General features: G+C 35.8%; 1 protein-coding gene across 1 annotated transcript; it reads right to left on the bottom strand.

The window, feature by feature from the left end:
* Positions 1-1,944: 1,944 nt before the first annotated feature.
* Positions 1,945-10,805, bottom strand: LOC117326155 (clumping factor A-like). Its single transcript, XM_033882789.1, has 4 exons — positions 10,591-10,805; positions 4,810-5,358; positions 3,777-3,901; positions 1,945-2,081 (listed from the first exon to the last, which is right to left on the bottom strand). Exons 2-3 carry the CDS (start codon positions 5,327-5,329, stop codon positions 3,810-3,812), a joined length of 612 nt encoding a protein of 203 aa, XP_033738680.1. The 5' UTR covers positions 5,330-5,358; positions 10,591-10,805; the 3' UTR covers positions 1,945-2,081; positions 3,777-3,809.
* Between the last annotated feature and the right edge of the window lie 11,621 nt (positions 10,806-22,426).

Here is a 22,426-nt window from a genome sequence, read left to right as displayed (position 1 = left end):
CTAAGAATAGAAATTAAGGACTTTTCGATGAAAACGAAACTAATTAATCATGCATCGATATAAGTCAAAGCGCTGGCCTAAAATTGCTAGCTAAACATGCATAATTCAGAGGTCACCACGAGAGACATGTACTATAAAATGTGCTTAATAAAAATATGAGCAAAGTTTGTCATGAAACGAGCGATACACATTTCACTTTAACAAGTTTGTTGAGAAACAACTAATCATCAGCTAAATCAGCTAAATATCTTCAAATGACAAAGAAATACGATAACGGTGGATGCCCATTTCTGAATGAAAGGTACCGAGGTGTTCCGGAAAATGTGATTTCTCCGGTACTCAAATGTACACTTGCACACACGAGAATACTACAAAACGTCGTCAATTTCGACACATATCCTCTATACAGATTTTTTTTTTTTTTTTTTTTGCTTGTTTAGTTAAGAAATAATTAACGATGATTCGTGTATTGTTGCAGGATATACAACGAGGACGAGGATATTTTGCAATTAAATTAATAACGAAGGCCGTAGGCCTGAGTTATTAATTAAAATTGCAAAATATCCGAGTCCGAGTTGTATATCCTGCAACAATACACGATTCAAAGTTGATTATTTCTATTCTACCATGTACTGTTTAGTTTTGAGATCGACCTCTTTCTAATAGAAAAACAGCAAAGAAACCCCGGGGAAACCTTGTAATTAATTTCTTGAGTATTGCATTATTTGCTGATGAAATATACAGGTAATACAGTACTACGATCAAGAGCATCTATCATATGGCATTAATTTTGAAAATTAAAAAAAAAAAAGAAAAAAAAAAAAAAAAAAAAAAAAGCGGGCCTCCGTAGGATTCGAACTCGCGTCGTGATAAAAAATATTGAAAAACTAACCCATTTTTTTTTATCTTAAAAATAAAATTTTAATATCCCACTCGGCTATAGTAACCTTTTATGAAACAGGTGAATTTTAGATATATAAGATTGTAACAGCCGTGACTCACGACCGTGTATTATTGGCACGAGCGTGGGTTATTGGAAAATAATACATGGTTATAAACCAATCAAAACTGGCGTTGCATAGCAAACATGGTAGAATGGCAAATATATCTAGGTTGAAAATTGGATAAACATATGGCAGAGAGTGAGTCTGTCAATAACGAAATTGCAAAATTTATTTTGGTCTTCTGTCTCCTGCTACGACCACGGTTTCTGTTGACATCTTGCCCAAAGTTTACCAGTTGCGCGTGCTTAGCTATCGGGTCAGTTCGAGTTCACATGAATGAAGGCATAATTTCATTCGACTTTTTGTCATACCGATAATAATTACCTAACCGAAATTCACACTTTGCGCGTAATGTTCGTGGTCAGATTAAGTGTTCTGCATTTTTGTTTTACATATTGTATAGCAATATCAATTAAAATGGAAGATATCTTTGTGAAGATTTATCTTAGATCATAGGTGTTTAAGTTTAAATACCTTTAAAACGAGTCACGTAAGGTATTTGCCATTACCTGTTACTGTTCTGTAAGACATACTGCACATGTATTGCTAGATTTTAATGCATGCACTAAAATGCAACATGACAGATTTTCATTTAATTTCAATATTTGCTGAAGTATTTTTGTGTTTTATTTTCATTCATTATTTTCCAGCTCGATCTACATCCATCTGTCATATTAAACTTGAAAAAGGGTCATACTGGTTAGATCATTTTCAAAATCAATTTCGCAAGGTCAAGAACCATGGCAAAATTTGTGTAGGGATCATCATATGAGAGTGTTTGTCGGTGTCTCAAAGGGTTATAAAGTATGCAATGAATGACGAGGTAATGCAGGGCATTAAGATGGAAAATACGACTTTTTATTGGAATTACCAGCTGATTGAAGTTAACAAGACAAACTCGTATTGCTTAAGAGAGAACAAGACAGAAAAGAGTACAACTACCTTTCTTCATTTTCATTATCTTGACACCAGGTTTGATGTGTCTTTTTTTGCATGGTTCAGCAATTTCCTGTATTTTTTCAATTATCTCTTGCTTTGCGTCTCCTATAGCCTGCGCTGTCTTCGATTCATCATCATCTGAAATTAGATAAAATTAACTTTTTATCAAAGAAACAACAAGACACCATAGCGATATATTACTCTGATTCAAACATATTATCTATAGTTGTACCGTTACCTACAATTTACTTTGATATTTTGTCACTATGTAGTGCAGAGGTTCCATTGATCAATTAGACGGGTAGTTTAAACAAGAGATCCCAGAGGGATCTTGGCGCCCACCATTGAATGATCTTTATAGGTTCCATGTCAGATTGATATTTTCTCTATTTTTCCCTTCCTCCTACTAATCTGTGCAAATTGAGAAACATCCCTCAAGTACTTTTCAAACAAGGGGAACCTATATATGAAATTTTAGAAAGATCCCTTTAATTGTCAAAATCCAAGATGGCTGTCTGTCGGCCATGTTGTTTTCCAACTGGTCCCAAAATGCAATATGCATAACTAGAGACCATGGGAAACCTACATATGAAATTTGAGAAAGATCCCTTCAGTACTTTTTGAGAAATGGCGATAACAAACTTCAAGTGTCAAAATCCAAGATGGCTGCCTGTCGGCCATGTTGCTTTCCGATTGGTCTCAAAATGCAATACGCATAACAATGAACCAAGGGGAACCTACATATGAAATTTGAGAAAGATCCCTTCAGTACTTTCTGAGAAAGAGCGATAACAAACTTCAATTATCAAAATCCAAGATGGCTGCCTGTCGGCCATGTTGTTTTCCGATTGGTCTCAAAATGCAATATGCATAACTAAGCACCAAGGGAAACCTACATATGAAATTTGAGAAAGATACCTTCAGTACTTTCTGAGAAATAGCGATAACAATCTTCGATTGTCAAAGTCCAAGATGGCTGCCTGTCGGCCATGTTGTTTTCTGATTGGTCTCAAAATGCAAGGTGCATAACAAGGCACCAAGGGAAACCTACATATGAAATTTGAGAAAGATCCCTTCAGTACTTTCTGAGAAAGAGCGATAACAAACTTCAATTGTCAAAATCCAAGATGGCTGCCTGTTGGCCATGTTGTTTTCCGATTAGTCTCAAAATGCAATATGCATAACTAAGCACCAAGGGAAACCTACATATGAAATTTGAGAAAGATCCCTTCAGTACTTTCTGAGAAATAGCGATAACAAGAATTGTTTACGGACGGACGGACGGACGGACGGACGGACGCAGGGCGATTTGAATAGCCCACCATCTGATGATGGTGGGCTAAAAATTCTGAAAGAATGTTTGATCAAATCTTTTCTTAATGTTTCTATTTTATTCTGGACGATCTTTGTGTGCTTTACTTCATATCAAACTGGCAAGATTTTCAATCATTTTTATCTGCTTACGATCCTTTGTAGGATTTTAATGGTCTCTACGCACCTGAACAACCTTTCTTCTTTTCTCACCACACGGTTTTATTTGCACCTCACAATAATAATATACAGGTCTAGTATAATAGAAAACAAATTTACGCTGTTTTACGTAATAGTGTTCACAATTTACTTTCCTGTTCCCTTTATCTCAAGAACAATGTAACATATAGTTATGGTAGTAATCAAGCGCATATCGTTTCAAGAAAAGTAAAACAATATAAAACTATGGTCTGTTTTCCATTTTGAGGTCTTATCAAATCAAATTACAAACGCTTTTCCAAAAAGGTATAAGTATATAGGTATAATTTGATTTGAATTAAAAGGCCAGTTCAGGGTACTTACTGAAATTGTATACGACAGTGGGGTTTTCACCGATCAGATTCGGACCGGCGCCCTTTGAAGTGAAATGGATGACTTCGAATGACTCTGCATCTGAATGACTTCATTGTGTTGCCGCACTACAGCTCCTGTACAAAATCAATTGAGATAATTACGATGAAATCTACGTTAGGGTAATTGACTTGACCGGTCGTCACTGTGATCCGGCGTTTGCATAGTTTAACGTTTATGGTTGTATCTAATTGAGTAATAATTGCCCATTGGGTTAGATTCATCTAGGAACAAAGCAACAGAAGTGTAAAAACTATAAAGCTGGTGGTTTGTGATATCGCTGATTCCATCATTTTGAACTTGTACCTCGGGGATGTGAAATTAGTGTAATATATGTACTAGTGTTTCAGTTTCGACTGAAAATTTCAGAAGCTGACCTACATGGGGACATCTCTGTGTGTAATATCCTCTTTGGGGCATATATCTGCGTCTTTTTTGTGGTGCATCTTATTTGACAAATCTCTACCCACTGTGTACTGTTTCCATAAAGCCACCAACCTAGTTTAGTTACATTATTCTTTTGTATTTTCTTAATTTGTTCTAGAACTAAATTCCAAAACATCAGAGGTGTTCAATAGTTCGCACTTGATCAAATTCCGAAGATTTCCAGGTGACCATGCAATAGTCATTTTAGCCGTTCAATAGTTTATGATATACCTTACGCGTATAGTTAAGGAAAATCAAATGCATTATGTAAAACTGCATTAAAACGAAATATGAAATATAATCTATAAATAATAAATAACTAATACTAATACTAATGATTGCAAAATGTACATTTTAAGAAAAGTGTTTATCTGTTACAGTGTGCACATATAAAACTGTTTAAAGAGCTTAGGCGCCAGTAACAAAGAAACAGGACAGAGAGATGAGGATTCTCTCCTACTCCAGCAGGAAGATTGCAATACTCCTATACATTATTATATAAGTATATTCTCTCAATACGATATGTCCAGTAGTCACAGAAAGGCTAATTGAAGCTTACCTTCTTCAACTGTTGTTGATGACATAAGGGCAGATGCCGCTTTATTTTCTGGAGAGAATTCATGCCTAGATGAGTAATAGTCACGTTCAGATGTCGCTATGGTATCTGAAGCACGGTCCTCCACACGTAAACTAGTGCCGTAGTCCGATGTTGCTATGGTATCAGATGATCGGTTATCCTTACGTGAACCAGTATCTGGGTCAAATGTTGCTATGGTATCCGATGATCGGTCATCCTTTCGTGAACCAGTATCTGGGTCAGATGTTGCTATGGTATCCGATGATCGTTCCTCCCCACGTGAACCAGTATCTGGGTCAGATGTTGCTATGGTATCCGATGATCGGTCATCCTTACGTGAACCAGTATCTGGGTCAGATGTTGCTATGGTATCCGATGATCGTTCCTCCCCACGTGAACCAGTATCTGGGTCAGATGTTGCTATGGTATCAGATGATTGGTCATCCTTTGTTTTGGTAGGGCGTGTTTTATTTGGGCTCTTTTTCTCTTCATCGTCCTCCATTTTCTTAACAACTATGTCATTTTGTTATACTGGAAAACGAATAAGATAAGAAACTTTGAACATAAAAATATAAATTGATATGGTTATTTTAAAAGTTGGGCGCAAATTCAGACTTCATGCAAACAATAATGTTGTTTCACTAGGGATAAGACTATTCTGTTTGGAATTTTTTCTTCTTACGAATCAAATGATTTTTTCTTTCTTTTTTTTCTAAATATGAGCTTGTTCATAAATTAGTTGAACATACTTGTGAACTGTTATCTGCTGTGATGCAAACCATTAGTTCATAAACTATCATAGTCACTATCGCCAGATTCATTATTCTAGGGAACACTATTATGTTAAGTTGGCACTTCGTCAACATACGACTTACATCATACAACATTCAGAATTTGAATGGTGTGCCAGCTCGACATACGACATTCAACACGGGGAATCGAACCCCGGCCGCCTTTATGACAGGCAAGTGTGTTACCACTGTATCACCCGACCACCCATTTTTGAAATATAATTGTTCGGTTCATGTCCCTTATAGACAGGGACACAGTCCTTAATCAAACAATTAGGACGCTCAGACCAGGATGTGGAAAGGCTGTTGTTACAGATCTGCCACCAGACCTATCTAAACGGAGGGGTGAGCTGTTGAAACAGAGAATGTCAATGCCTGAATCCCAAAGGAAAAAAACGCAACTTGTTTACCGCAAGGAGGTCCCTTTCCTAAAACACTGGTGACGAAAGACTAACCAGAGTTTGTCACTACATGTATATACTGATATACTGACTGTGTTGCTGATATGACAGCTAAGGATAGTTATATGACCAAATTACAGAATTCTCTTGTTGACAAATCCATTAACCCTAGGAAATGGTGGCAAATAGCTAAGTCCTTGGGCAAAATTACTAATAACTGCACTCAATCCTTTCCTCTAAAAAATAACAATGAAATTCTTATTCATCAACACGATAAAGCTGAAGCATTAAACTACTTCTTTACTAACATTGCTTCTGATATTGTAGACACTAACCTACCTGAGTTACCTCCCCTGACCGATTTTGAACTTTCTGATATTTATATAACTGAACAAGATATTGTTGACCAACTACATATTCTTAATAAAAACAAACCAGCTGGACCTGATAGTATCTTACCAATTATTGTAAAACATATTTCGCCATCCTTAGCTTATCCACTGAAACTATTGTTCAATAAAACATTATCTAGTGGTGAAATTCCAGATATTTTAAAAGTTGCCAATGTTACTGCACTCTATAAAGGAAAAGGTGAAGTCAGTGATTTTAATAATTATAGACCCATTGCTGTTACATCTGTCTTTATTAAAATGTTGGAAAAGATTATTTTTAAATAAACTTATAATTATATTTCTAGTCATAATATGTTAAGTGAACACCAGTCAGGTTTTCGACCCACTGACTCAACAGTAAATCAATTAACTGATATTTATAATACTATAAGTAATAATTTAGACCAAGGTAAAGACTTGCGCTTTGTTTTCTGTGATATAAGTAAAGCTTTTGATAGAGTATGGCATTCAGGTCTCTTACACAAATTAAAAACATATGGAATTAAAGGTAAATTATTTGACTGGTTCAAAGCTTATCTATCTGACAGAAAACAAAGGGTTGTCTTTGAAGGTTATAAATCAAGCACTAGACTTATATCTGCAGGGTTCCCTCAAGGATCTGTCCTTGGTCCCTTTCTATTTCTTCTGTTCATTAATGACATCACCAATAATATAACTTCTAATATAAAACTCTTTGCTGATGACACCTCCCTCTATGTAATAGTACACAATAATAATGACCTAGATACACCTACTAAAATGATAAATGATGATCTAGCTTCAATTTCTGAATGGGCTGATCAATGGCAAATTCTCTTTAATCCTAATAAAACAATAGCTATGAATTTCACTCGTAGGCTGAATATTATTCATCCTCATCTTCTATTTAACAATAATCGTATTGCACAGCATGAATATCACAATCATCTAGGCCTAACATTTAATAGTAAAGGAACATGGATGGAATATCTCTCAAATATTTATCATAAAGCTAACTCTAGACTAGGTATTCTTCGTGTTCTAAAACCTCAGTTGATAGGAAAACATTACAAACTTTGTATACTTCATATATTAGACCAGTATTGGAATATGCTGATGTTGTGTGGGACAACTGTACCAAAACTGAATCTGACCTTCTCGAATCTGTCCAACTTGAAGCTATGTGTATAATAACGGGTCTCCGAAGAGGTACTCCTCACCACATTTTATATACTGAAACTCAACAAGAGTCATTAAGCTCAAGAAGACAAAATCATAAACTAATACTAATGTTTAAAATTATCAATAATTACACTCCAACTTATCTATTTAATATCATACAGCCATTTTTAAATGTAAACAATGTCTATACCTTCAGAAATAATAGAGTCTTCAATATACCACAATCACGAACTACTAGCTATATGAAAAGTTTCTTTCCTTCAACAATGACTATGTGGAATGCACTTGACAGTACCATAAGATAATCTTCTTCAGTTTCTTCTTTTAAACGTAGTATAAAATCAACTATTAATTTGCCCGTTTCTGAAATTTTCATCAATTCTCTTCCGAGGAAACTTAACATGATTTTATATCAACTGAGGAATTTTAAAAGTAACTTAAATAGTGAAAGGTTCCAAGATCACCTGGTTGATAACCCTTCCTGTGCGTGTGGTGCCCCTAGAGAGGATATTGTACATTTTTTCTTTCAATGTCCCCTATATTCCAACTTCAGACACCATATTACATCCATATATAATTTATTAGGTTATATAAATCTTCATTGTTTATTATATGGTATCCTCAATGCATCTGATCATTTGAATAATTTTATACTTAATCATGTTAACCTATATATTAAATCATCTAAACGTTTCTCTATGTAACATGATGTTGGTAGTAAACATACAATATAGTATATACATATATATACTTCTATCTCTAGCAAGTTTTGTTGTTGTATATTGTAACAACATTCTAGTATGAATGTGTGAATGAATGTGTGAATGAATCCTTGTTAATTATTTTATTACATACAAGTCATCATTTATAGGCCTGACAGAAAGATGCTGTGCTTTTACTTCACTAAAGAATAATGGTACTTTTATGAATCTTAGCAATGCCATTGGACTATTTAGTTAATTATACCTTCTATTTATGTATTGGAATGACGTATGTGTTTCCTCTCACTGTCTTACTCTTGTTTAAATACATTTACCTTCAATTCTTTACAATTATACTTTAGCATCAAAAGAGGTAGAGTAACATCTTTCTGTCGGGTCTAACCTGAAGTTTTTTTCTGGAAGAAGACTTATATAGGCTTAGCCTGTTGTCTGATTCTTTTAACAATGCTGTATTTGCATGAATAAATATTTGTATGTATTATATATGTATTGTTAATAAAATATTTTGAAATCAAAAACCCATTCAACAATTAGAATTTGAATGGTGTGCCAGTTCGAAACACGACGTTAATCAGTTAGAATTTGAATGTTGCGCAGATCGACTTACGACACTCAACATGCAGAATTTAAATGCTGTGCTACCTCGACATACGTCATTTAAGTGCAGAATTTGAATGTTTCACAGCCCTACATACACATTCGTCATGCAGAATTTGAGTGTTTCGCAGGTCGATATACACATTCAGAATTTGAATGTTGAGCCGCTACGGTGGCATTCAACAGTAGTACGAGTTTAAAATGCACTCGCTAAAATGATGCTGCAGGGGATTTTCCTGTTCTTTTTCTAATATGTATTCAATTACATTTTATTATTGAACCTTAAACAAAAGTTCTGTTCGACCATGATTAAGCAACTTTGTATGTGATAACATTTATCAAGTGTAAAACAGGAAGACATTTCTAGTATTCTTAAACATTATTACCAAGATATTGTCAATTTCCATCAATTCATAAATATTTGAGTTCAGATACCTACCTGTGTGGTATAAATGACTCGCTAGTCTAAGAATATCAGTCCCTTGTACAGTTCACATCACAGTAAATGTCTACATTAAATCATGTTGTTTAGAGATGTGTCTACAATGACGCTTTAATCTCCGTATCTCATTACTATTTCGTTTTACAAAACATGATTGTTAAATATCTATACTTATAATTATCTCCAATAACATCGTTTATGTCATAAAAACTTAACATGGCAGGAATTGACGAATTGAATTGACCTTATAGTACGCTTCCGAATATCTGCTTGTGATGTTTGCCTAATATTCAATATACATTCAGAATTTAGATGCGGTGCCAACTTGACATAGTCATTCCACATTCAAAATTTGAATGGTGTATCAGCTCGAAATACAACAATCAACTTTTTTTTAAATTTGAATGATGTGTCAGTTTGACATAAAACATTTAGAATTGGATGTTGTGCCAGCTCGAGATACGGCAATCAACATTTATAATTTTGATGTTGTGCAATCCCCACACAGTTACAAACGTTGAATAAAATGGTAGCGAGGATACAAACCGTAATCGCTAAAATCATATCCCGAGTTGCTTTTGTTTGTTTTTTCCCTAGCAGAGTCTGACCACTGTCATATGAGATTTTCTTAATATGTATTCAATTATAAGTAGGATACTATTAAAGCTAAAGCACACTTCTGTTGTACAACATTAATTATTATTTCTGTCCGTGGTAAACACCTCTGTTACTTACAGTGTGTCGAGGGAAAAGATTTCTAGTATCCTAAAAAAAACTTCGATAGAAATTTTCAATTTCTAAATTTATCTATGCACCCTAAAACTGTCACAATGTAGACACCTATCTTTGAGGTATAAATGACTCAATAGCCTTGGTTTATTGATACATGGTACAGTTCACAATCCTGTTATTTAGATATTAAATCCTCGTATCATAATTGTTTTCGTTGTATGAAACATGCCAGCTAAATAAATCCAATAAAAACATAATTGTGTATGTCATAAAATATCTAACATGGCGGCTGTAGACGAGTTTAACTGCCTAGAGTATTTATACTTCCGTGTTGTTATCTTATTCACATACTTACCAGACTAATCATACGGGTACACTGTGTGTGTATAAATCTCTGTTAAATAAGAACAATTGAACTTTTTATAAAGCATTTTACCTCGGTAACACGGGAACGGATTTCTAGTTTCTTGATACAATATACGATAGATAAATGAATCCTTAAAACATTAGAAATTACAAACCTACCTGAGTGGTATAATGACTAGCTAGTCTGGGTATATCAATCCCCGGCACAGTACACGTCACAATAAATGTCTACATTGCTTCGAGTTGTGTCCACAATTACTCTTTAATCCTAGTTTCGCATAAGTATTTCGTTGTACGAAACAAGATTTCAAAATAAATCTACAACCAATATATCCTCAATGCCATCGTGTACATGGTTAAAAATCTAAGATGGCGGTGGTGGACTAATAAGGCAGACTATGTCAATATACTTCCGTTACGTTATCTGATTTGCGGAGTGACCCGACTCATAATAAGGTTGATCGAGCATACATGCAAAAATTCGTTATAGGGATGATAAAAATAGGTCTCTTTATAATACATTCTAACAATGTTGCTTAAATATAGTGTCGTATTCACATTCACAGGCAGACCTACATACGACTGATTATTGAATGATTTATAATCCAGGTGTGCAACAATACATGCAAAATTTACTGGTTATAATAGGTGTCCGAAACCAAGCAGAAATTAGCAGTCCAAAGAATTGTTTAAATTATAAACAGTATGATTACATTTAAAGGGAAGGAATCAATCTGTCCTGTACTCTATCATTGATAAATGTTGGTTTATGTAAATACTCCCTGACCACCACGTGAATCTGCGGTTACCTGGAGGACCATATAAACAACGGTAGATTCGGGCATATTCTGATATGTTGATGCGTCTATATCAGTGAAGTCCACTGATCATGTCACCTGCCTTTCCAAAAGAAATGTCATTTAATAATGACATTTTTATGTATGCGATGTAAGTGTTTGGAATTTAGGTTTGAGTACGTTGGTTAAAACATTATAATTACCTTAGTAAGGTCAGTGAACACTTGCTCGAATTTCCACACAATTTAAACAAATATATTATTTTTTTATTGAACATTGATTAACTGGACTATCGTACTCCGAGGCCATTGGCCTCTTTTGAAACTAAGATTTCCTACTGCTGTTCTATTGTATAACATTTGTCATTTGGTAGATCCTATTTGAGCCAGGTAGTTCACATCAAGTGTGTTGTTTACTTAAATATCTAACCGCTCCACACGTTACATAACTACATCTTGATTACTGAACATCAGCATGTGGTAACTACGTGTTGCTAAGTGGGCGTTAAAATGGAATAACTAAAAATGTTTCTTGGAGAACATTAGTATAGGGTAACTACGTGTTGCTTGGTGAGCATTAGTATGAGGTAACTACGTGTTGCTTGGTGAGCATTAGTATGGGGTAACTACATGTTGCATGGTGAGCATTAGTATGATGTAATTACATGCTACTTGGTGAGCATTAGCATGGGGTAACTACATGTTGCCTAGTGAGCATTAGTATGGGGTAACTACATGTTGTCTAGTGAGCATTAGTATGGGGCAACTACATGTTGCCAGATGAGCATTAGTATGGGGTAAATACATGTTTCTAGGTGAGCATTAGTATGGGGTAACTACATGTTGCTAGGTGAGCATTAGTATGGGGTAACTAAGTGTTGCTTGGTGAGCATTAGTATGGGGAAACTACATGTTGCTTGGTGATCATTAGTATGGGGTAACCACGTGTTGCTTGGTGAGCATTAGTATGGGGAAACTACATGTTGCCAGATGAGTATTAGTATGGGATAACTACATTTTGCTTGGTGAGCATTAGTATGAGGTAATTACATGTTGCTTGGTGAGCATTAGTATGGGGAAATTACATGTTGCTTGGTGAGCATTAGTATGGGGTAACTACATGTTGCTTGGTGAGCATTAGTATGGGGTAACTAAGTGTTGCTTGGTGAACATTAGTATGGGGAAACTACATGTTAATTGGTGAGCATTAGCATGGGAAAAATACGTATTGCTTGGTTAGCATAATTATGTAGTAACTACATGTTGCTTGGTGAGCATTAGTATGGGGTAACAACATGTTGCTTGGTGAGCATTAGTATTGGGAAACTTCACGTTACTTGGTGAGCATTAGTATGGGTTAACTACATGTTGCTTGGTGGGCATTAGTATCGGGGAACTACGTGTTGCTTTGAGAGCATTAGCATGGGGTAACAACATGTTGCTTGGTGAGCATTAGTATGGGGGAACTACGTGTTGCTTGGTGAGCATTAGTATGGGGTAACTAAGTGTTGCTTGGTGAACATTAGTATGGGGAAACTACATGTTAATTGGTGAGCATTAGCATGGGAAAACTACGTATTGCTTGGTTAGCATAATTATGTAGTAACTTCACGTTACTTGGTGAGCATTAGTATGGGTTAACTACATGTTGCTTGGTGGGCATTAGTATGGGGTAACTACGTGTTGCTTTGAGAGCATTAGCATGGGGTAACAACATGTTGCTTGGTTAGCATAAGTATGGGGAAACTACACGTTACTTGGTGAGCATTAGTATAGGTTAACTACATGTTGCTTTAAGATCATTAGTATGGGGTAATTACATGTTGCTTGGTTAGCATTAGTATGGGGTAACTTCATGTTGCTTGGTGAGCATTAGTATGGGGTAACTACGTGTTGCTTGTTGAACATTAGTATGGGGAAACTACATGTTGCTAGGTGAGCGTTGATATGGGATAACTACATGTTGCTTGGTGAGCATTAGTATGGGGTAACTACATGTTGCTTTGAGAGCATTAGTATGGGGAAACTACATGTTGCATGGTGAGCATTAGTATGAGGTAACTACATGTTGCTTGGTGAGCATTAGTATGGGGTAACTACGTGTTGCTTGGTGAGCATTAGTATGGGGAAACTACATGTTGCTAGGTGAGCGTTAATATGGGGTAACTACATGTTGCCTAGTGAGCATTAGTATGGGGTAACTACATGTTGCTTGGTGACCGTTAATATGGGATAACTACATGTTGCTTTGTGAGCATTAGTATGGAGTAACTACATGTTGCTTGGTGAGCATTAGTATGGGGTAACTACGTGTTGCTTGGTGAGCATTAGCATGGGTAATTACGTGTTGCTTAGTGAGCATTAGTATGTGGTAACTAGGTGTTGCTTTGAGAGCATTGGTATCGGGTACCTACGTGTTGCTAGGTTAGCATTAGTATGGAATAACTACATGTTGCTTTAAGAGCATCGGCATGGGGTAATTATATGTTGCTTTGTGAACATTATCATGGGGGAAATAGATATTGTTTGGGGGCATTAACGTACGGTAGTCGATCGATATTTCTAAATGCGTCCCTGCAACATTAGAATTTAGAAACCTACCTGAGTGGTGTAATTACCAGCTGGTCTGGGTTTATCATTTCCCGGTACAGTACACATCACAAATTCTAAATTTATCTATACACCCTAAAACTATCACAATGTAGACACCTATCTTTGAGGTATAAATGACTCAATAGCCTTGGTTTATTAATACATGTACATGGTACAGTTCACAATCCTGCTATTTAGATATTAAATCCTCGTATCATAATTGTTTTCGTTGTATGAAACATGCCAGCTAAATAAATCCAATAAAAACATAATTGTGTATGTCATAAAATATCTAACATGGCGGCTGTAGACGAGTTTAACTGCCTAGAGTATTTATACTTCCGTGTTGTTATCTTTTTCACATACTACCAGACTAATCATACGGGTACACTGTGTGTGTATAAATCTCTGTTAAATAAGAACAATCGAACTTTTTTATAAAGCATTTTACCTCGGTATCACGGGAAAGGATTTCTAGTTTCTTGATACAATATACGATAGAGAAATGAATCCTTAAAACATTAGAAATTACAAACCTACCTGAGTGGTATAATGACTTGCTAGTCTGGGTATATCAATCCCCGGCACAGTACACGTCACAATAAATGTCTACATTGCTTCGAGTTGTGTCCACAATTACTCTTTAATCCTAGTTTCGCATAAGTATTTCCTTGTACGAAACAAGATTTCAAAATAAATCTACAACCAATATATCCTCAATGCCATCGTGTATATGGTTAAAAATCTAAGATGGCGGTGGTAGACGAATATAGCAGACTATGTCATATATATATATATATATATATATATATATCTATATATATTTCCGTTACGTCATCTTATTTGCGGAGTTACCCGACTCATAATAAGGTAGATTATGCGTGCAAAAATTCGTTATAGGGATGATAAAAATAAGTATCTTTATAATAAATTCTAACATTGCTGTTTTAGTACAGTATCGTATTCACATTCACATGCAGACCTACCTGCGGCTGATTATTTATTCATTTATTTTTTAATATTAATTTGATTTAAATTTATAAAAAGAATTGATTAAAGCAAAGATTTTTTAAAGGGGCATTCCTTCATTCGGACATCGGAAACATACAAAATTCTATTGATGAAATCTATGTCCGAACGTGGGTTATACGAGTGTTTGTACCTACACGTAATGAAATTAACGCCGAAAGTACAGGAAAAAGACATATACAAATACCTGATGTCTTTGCGGTAATTAATGATGCTTCGGGTCGCATTAAGAATGTTCAGGACTTAATACCCAAAAAACTTTGGTTATCTTGAGAGTAAAACTGTCTTATTAATGTAAAGATTATAACTTTTACTACTTGGAAAAATACATATGATGATCAAGGCTGATGGTGGATTCAGGTGATCAAAGTTGATGATACCCGCCACTACGAGACAGCTGCCCACAACGCCAGGTCCAGGTTTTCCCCGGGTTCGCAGTTAAGGAATGTTTTTCCAATTCACACAATGTATATGGAGAAAGGCTCAATGGAAAGGTTTGCAGCAGCTTTACGTGACCAATAATTCTATCAACAGTCTAGTACGCCTGTAATATTGTGGAGGACATGTGGTTCAACGCCTTGGAAGAACTAGAGGATGCTGACCTACACGTGAGCACCATACCCTTCACAAACTACGTCGTGCCTCAATGGAAAGAGGAACGCAGACAGACTTGGAACTACTACTTAGACAGAGAGACACCGCACCACCAAAGACCTGGAACCCTGGCACGGGAAACTGAAGAGGAAAGTTTGCCAGTTTCATCCCAACATCTTCACCATCATCAGAGTCTTCCAGGAGATCCAGACCAGCGACAAAAGCAACAGGATACAGAAGGACACAGGAGAACCAACCAGACCACACACCAAGACTACCGAAACATCGACCACCGACTTGCCCAACTCGAGGAACGTCTCAATGAGTCTGATGGACTACGCCGACAAAGCATCACGCCTTCTTTACTTGGAGTAAAGATGAAAATCTGCATGAACTGTAATGCCATTATTGATAATGCCATATACTGTAGGACCCAATTTTAGATGTTGTATAAATGTTGATATTTTTTAAAACAATTTTTTAATAAATTGAAATGTTATGTTTTGTAAATGTAGGTATATCCTTCTTTTTTCATGTTTAATTTGAACTATATGTACATGTAATATTAGGACTTTCTTTTCCAATGTTGCATGCTGACTGAGTGACTGAAATGTATGTAATTAGTGTTTTTTTGGTGATATATGTTGCTGACTGAAAGTATTATCTATATGTTTCTTATTTGTTCATGTTTAATTTCTACTACGTGTACGTGTAATATTAGTGTTTTCTTTTGCTTGCTGACTGAAATGTATGTTTTGTGAATAACGATTACATGGACATTAAAAAGGTACATTTGTTGTTTTGTTAAAAAAAATTAAGTTAAAAAATCTACCTGCAATGCAATACGTGTGTGCATATACATGTGTTATAGTGCTACCTTGTTTGGTAATCTGTTGTGCAAACACGTCAGTTCGTCCTTTGTTTAGGGCCGCGGTGGCCGAGTGGTTAAGGTGTCCCGACATTGAAAAATTGAAAAATTAAAAAAAAAAAAGGTGTCCCGACACTTTATCACTAGCCCTCTACCTCTGGGTTGCGAGTTCGAAATCTACGTGGGGCAGTTGTCAGGTACTGACCGTAGGCCGGTGTTTTTTCTCTGGGTACTCCGGCTTTCCTCCACCTCCAAAACCTGGCACGTTCTTAAGAGAGCTTTTACTTCTAGGGTGTTGACCAGTAGATCTTACATGTTCTTAGTCGATGGAGTATCAAAGACCAGACAATCACATCCGACATTATCATGGAATTTATTTTTTTTCGTATTTATAGTAAAATCTGTCTTATATGACTTTCGAAGCGAACCGGTAAAAAAGTAACATGAAACAGGTGCTCAGGTTAAGGTTTTAGGATAATTCAGCTGGTACTCGCTTGCGATGACTTGTTTTTCATACCCTAGTTAACGTACATACTCTGTGTACGTTACAAGTTATAAGTTGCATGAGAGGAGTGCACGTCAGGGTTCCTATTCCCCTTCCTGATTTATATTACCATGACCTTATGTTAAGGTCATTGACCACGCGTTTGTCTGGATAAAAGTGGGAATATTTGGTGTTATCATGAATTGTACGCTGATCAAAAGTGAGGTTTTTGAAGATGATAGATTGGTGCAAGATTTCGTTCCATTATCTGGGATTCCATGTTAGTCAAACGACCAGTTTAGCATTTTGCATTATACAGTGGAACTTCGTTAACTCGAACTCAACGGGACCACGAGAAAACTTCGAGTTGTCATTTTTGGTGCAAACTTCGGTCAATATTTGTCAACATTATATGATCATTATTACTGCGCTCTTTCGCTCAACAGATTAGTGTAAAGACTGATCAATACATGTACATGTATGTATATGTAATGCTTCGTTCTGTCACTCGTAGTTTTGCCGATAGACAGTCACGGTAGATTTTCTTTCACTTATTAAAGTCACGTCAATAACGATATAATGTACTGCACATGTCATGTTTGCAAAAGGAATAACGATTAAACGGAATTCAGCCGAATGACAATTTATTAACGTCATATCAAAAAGCCGTTTACATTTAACACGAATTATATGTAAAACGTAACAGAACTATTACCTTCTATTAGACATATAAAATACTGTTCGATAGGCCTACTTACGTTTTACCGATAACACGCCATTTCCATGTGTGTTAACACAGGAAGTTTAGCTTCGCATGCGCGTATGAAATGTTACTGTTCCTGAGTTGGCATGTTACCGATAGACAGCAGTGACAGTTGATCATGATACAGACGTATTCTGAACACCTCGGAAGTAATTACGCTATTGTTTCAGTCGTTTAAAGATTTAATAGGCAGCGGTGATAGTAGTTCCGCTTGAGCGAGCGGGTAGATCAATTGTTGACTGTACATGTACACAGGCAATATTCCTTCACGTGAAATTCACGTGAAAAGGGCAAAAAAGTGAAATTCACGTGAAATTTTTCACATGAAAAAATTCACATGAATTTCACGTGAGCTTTACATATATTTCACATGCTGTTTACATTAGTTTTACTTGAAAACAAGAGATCCCAGAGGGATCTTGGCGCCCACAATTGAATGATCTTCATAGGTTCCATGTCAGATTGAACTTTTCTCTTTTTTCCCTTCCTCTTACTAATCTGTATAAATTGAGAAACATCCCTCCAGTGCTTTTTAAACAAGGGAAACTTATATATGAAATTTGAGATTTAGTGATAATGGTTGTCTTTCGACAATGTTTTCAGATTGGTCCAAAAATGCAATACGATGGACCAAGGAGAACCTACATATGAAAATTGAGAAAGATCCTTTCAGTTCTTTCTGAGAAATATCGACAACAAACATCAATTGTCAAAATCCAAGATGGCTGCCTGTTGACCATGTTGTTATCCGATTGGTCCCAAAATGCAATATCAATAACAAGGGACCAAGGGGAATCTACATATGAAATTTGAGAAGGATCCTTTCAGTACTTTCTCAGAAATAGCAATAACAAACTTCAATTGTCAAAATCCAAGATGGCTGCCTGTCGGCCATGTTGTTTACGATCCGTCCCAAAATGCAAATATGCATAACTACAGACCAAGTGGAACCTACATATGAAATTTGAGGAAGATCCCTTCTGTACTTTCTCAGAAATAGCGATAACAAACTTCAATTGTCAAAATCCAAGATGGCTGCCTGTCGGCCGTGTTGTTTACGATTGGTTCCAAAATGCTATATACATAACAACAGACCAAGTGGAACCTACATATGAAATTTGAGGAAGATCCCTTCTGTACTTTCTCAGAAATAGCGATAACAAACTTCAATGTTCAAAATCCAAGATGGCTGCCTGTCGGCAATGTTGTTTTCCGATCAGTCCCAAAATGCAATATGCATAACTAGGCACCAAGGATAACCTACATATGAAAATTGAGAAAGATCCCTTCAGTGCTTTCTCAGAAATAGCGATAACAAACTTCAATGTTCAAAATACAAGATGGCTGCCTGTCGGCCATGCTGTTTTTCATCAGTCCCAAAATGCAATATGCATAACTAGGCACCAAGGGGAACCTACATATGAAATTTGAAAAAACTCCCTTCAGTACTTTCTCAGAAATAGCGATAACAAACTTCAATTGTCAAAATCCAAGATGGCTGTCTCTCGGCCATGTTGTTTTCCGATCGGTCCCAAAATACAATATATATATAACTAGGCACCAAGGGAAACCTACATATGAAATTTGAGAAAGATCCCTTTAGTACTTTCTCAGAAATAGCGATAACAAGAATTGTTTACGGACGGATGGACGGACCACGGACGCAAGGCGATTTAAATAGCCCACCATCTGATGATGGTGGGCTAAAAACTAATAATCATTGTATTGATAAACAAAATGCTAATACATGTATGTATGTTATAATTTATAAAGAAGCCTTTCAAAAATATAGCAAACAAAACAAAAAAAAACATCAAATAGATTCATAATGTTTTATTCAATCAATATTTAACAATATAACAACATTTACACACCTTACTTACTTCCAACATCTTCTACCCTCCCTTCCATTCTCATTTTCGTTTCTCTCACAACACTATTTTTATTTCTGTTTTCCTTCTTACTCTTTAACACTAGCATTTAACATGTTTCTCTATTCACCCTTCCTCTCATATTCTTATCTTCTCCCACTTCTCTTTCTCTTCCTTTTTCAACACACCATCCATAAAATAAATCCCCCTTAAAAGTCTTGAATCCTTTTGCAATTTTTTTTAAACAGTCCTCGCTCATGGCATGTAGAATCTACTGTCAACTGTTAATTAAATGCTAACATAAAACAATACCTGTGTTACAGGAGAAAGCACAACAGTTATAGATTTTGCGGAGTTGATGGTTTTCTTCATAGTACACAGTTCTTATGGTTCGTGTGGTTGAACTGATGTTCAGTTCCACAGACTTTAGAGATTCCAGGGCCCCGAGAAGCAACACTGTAAGTCTAGGTAGAAATCCAGATCTGCCTCCTGGGAATTTGTCAAGACATGCTGATTGCTATTCCATGATAATACCAGTTGATTTGATCAAGCCATTCTCACTCGACAAGCTGACCACAACTCTTTCAGTCGATGATTCTTTTTAGTTTTTTCCTTTAGGACTACAGGCTGAGGGATCAGATCTACACCTCAACACAACAAAAGTGTTTTGGCATATTGTTTTTTCAGTCTGGAAAAGAATAGAAACTTTACATTATATAATTTTGGCACAAAGTGTTAAACCAATAAATCAGTATTTATTCCATACTGATCATGTTAAAAAAGGTTTCATAAATCTTAGTAAGCAAACATTGAGACTTCAAAGAAATTGTATAATTGAAATTACAAACTACTATTGGGATACTTGATTGACCAATAATATTGCTCAAATAACAAATGGCCCAGAGGGCCTGCATTACTTACACCTGGATATTTCAGTAATCATGGCAAAATACTATCATGAAAGTTATACTACAAATAGTTTCCTACTTTTTGAGCTGCCTCTCCTAACAATGGTTCTAACTCAAAGGTGGACTAAATCCTGTTATTCTTTAACAAGAAGGATTTTTAATTGTTTTTATTTTTTTTAAGTTTTTTTTTCTTCTATTTTTACCCTATTGAGCACCTCTTTCTGGCCCTATATAGGAGCCATACCATGTGTTTATCATCAGATCCATTCTGGAATTCAGAGAAACAGTAGAGATTTAATGGAAATATTGATGGATGAGAATGGATAACAGACATTGCGCAAGGCATAAGATCACTGGCCCTTCAGGCAGTGCTGGTATTTAAAACACATGAGCATATTTTTCATGAGGCTTTGCCTCATCGATACCCATATATACCATTAATTACAAAAATATTTTTGTTAAAATCAGTTAGGCCTAATTACATATTGTGCTTACCATATTTATTCTAATAAACGCCCTGGGGGCGTGAAATTTTCCAGGTGGGGGGGGGGGGGGGGGGGGGGCGTTTAATGGAGATCAAAATTTTTCAGAGTCGGTAAGTTGTGAGATCTGTTGTATGTACAAATGTACCCATTTCACACCATGAAACATGTGTATATGTATACAAAACATTGTAAAACTAAGTGACAAACATTTTGACACCCGGGTATGAAATTGCAATTACATACCACGGTAAGTTCTTTTTCTCGAATTGAGGAATTTTTGGGGCGTTTTTTAGGGTGGGGACGTTTATTAGAATAAATACGGTATATGATGGTGTCAAATAGAGTTTGTCCTATAATAATATAATGTGTTAATTTAGGAAAGCTATACTGTACAAACCAACAAACTGAATCATTAAAAACCCTGAGACTTATCTTGTCTGGAGATATTAACATCCTTATCATTGTGTGAATTTTGTTTTAAATATGATCTCAAGGTATGAAGATGCTAGGTCGCTGGCAAACATACAGTTTATGTTTCACTAATCACTGTAACATGTGACCTTTATCTTTTTGTAATTGACACAGACATGTGCATGAAAAAAATACTAGAGAACGAGTCGTTTTCAATCAATTCACTATGAATAAGTCTTATATAATTTTCAATGCATTGATGCTTAATAAATTAATATAACACGTCTTGAAGGTACCTAGACTCTATCATGTAAAATGAAAAACAATATATATCAATACTGTTCTGTATCCTCTTTATTTAGCATGTTTATCCTTACGCAGGGTCTTAATAAAGAATTGATAGAATTGATAAAAAACAATCCTATCAAGTTTAAATCACCGAGTACTTATTGAACATTCCGGTCAATTCTCTTCCTCTATCTCGCCTTTAGTAAGCCCACCAAGGCGATTTGCCTGCAAAAATAATCCAATTCATGACATTTGAGGAAAACTATCAACACGAAGACGATTAAGTTGGAATGAAGACGTGTTTTGTAGTATTTTTGAAGTATTTGTCACATTTGGTTGCGAAAGGGCTAACATTGGGAATTTAAACGTGTCAGGTAGGACTGTCGTCTGCCCGTCTGCTTTTGATTTCGGGCCGGGCCGGCCAGTTTTCAAACTCGCCTAACATCGATATTAAAAGACTGAATTCTAGATTTTGGATGAACAAACATGTGTATTTACATAAAAACCTACCAATTATAAAATAGTCCGGCTGCAACTGACGAAAAATCCTCTTCTGTGCATCAAAATACCCGCAACGCAGCAGCGCGTTGTTTACATTTTTTCCGAGGTCGTAGTCCAATAGTTTAATCGACGTAGTCCGGAAATTATTATAAAAATCAAACCTTTTATTTTATTTTCGGTTTTTGTTATCATAACACTTTTTTCGTCGCTAAAATAAGAACTGTAAATTAAATTTAAAAAAATTGAAATTAGCAGAGGATAAAATAATTATCTCACCATGTATAAATATGTATATCACAGGAAAAACAAAATCCGGATAAAATGGCCGTGTCGACTTTTGTACTCACCTCTCTTTTTAGTCTCGCATTCCCCAGACTCTCGTCCTCGCTCGAGACTGCCTCAAAC

This window comes from Pecten maximus, chromosome 4 (genome assembly GCF_902652985.1).
Source record: "Pecten maximus chromosome 4, xPecMax1.1, whole genome shotgun sequence".
Taxonomy (NCBI): Eukaryota; Metazoa; Mollusca; class Bivalvia; order Pectinida; family Pectinidae; genus Pecten; species Pecten maximus.
Note: the sequence above shows the minus strand (reverse complement) of the source record. Positions and strands in the feature narration are given on the sequence as shown.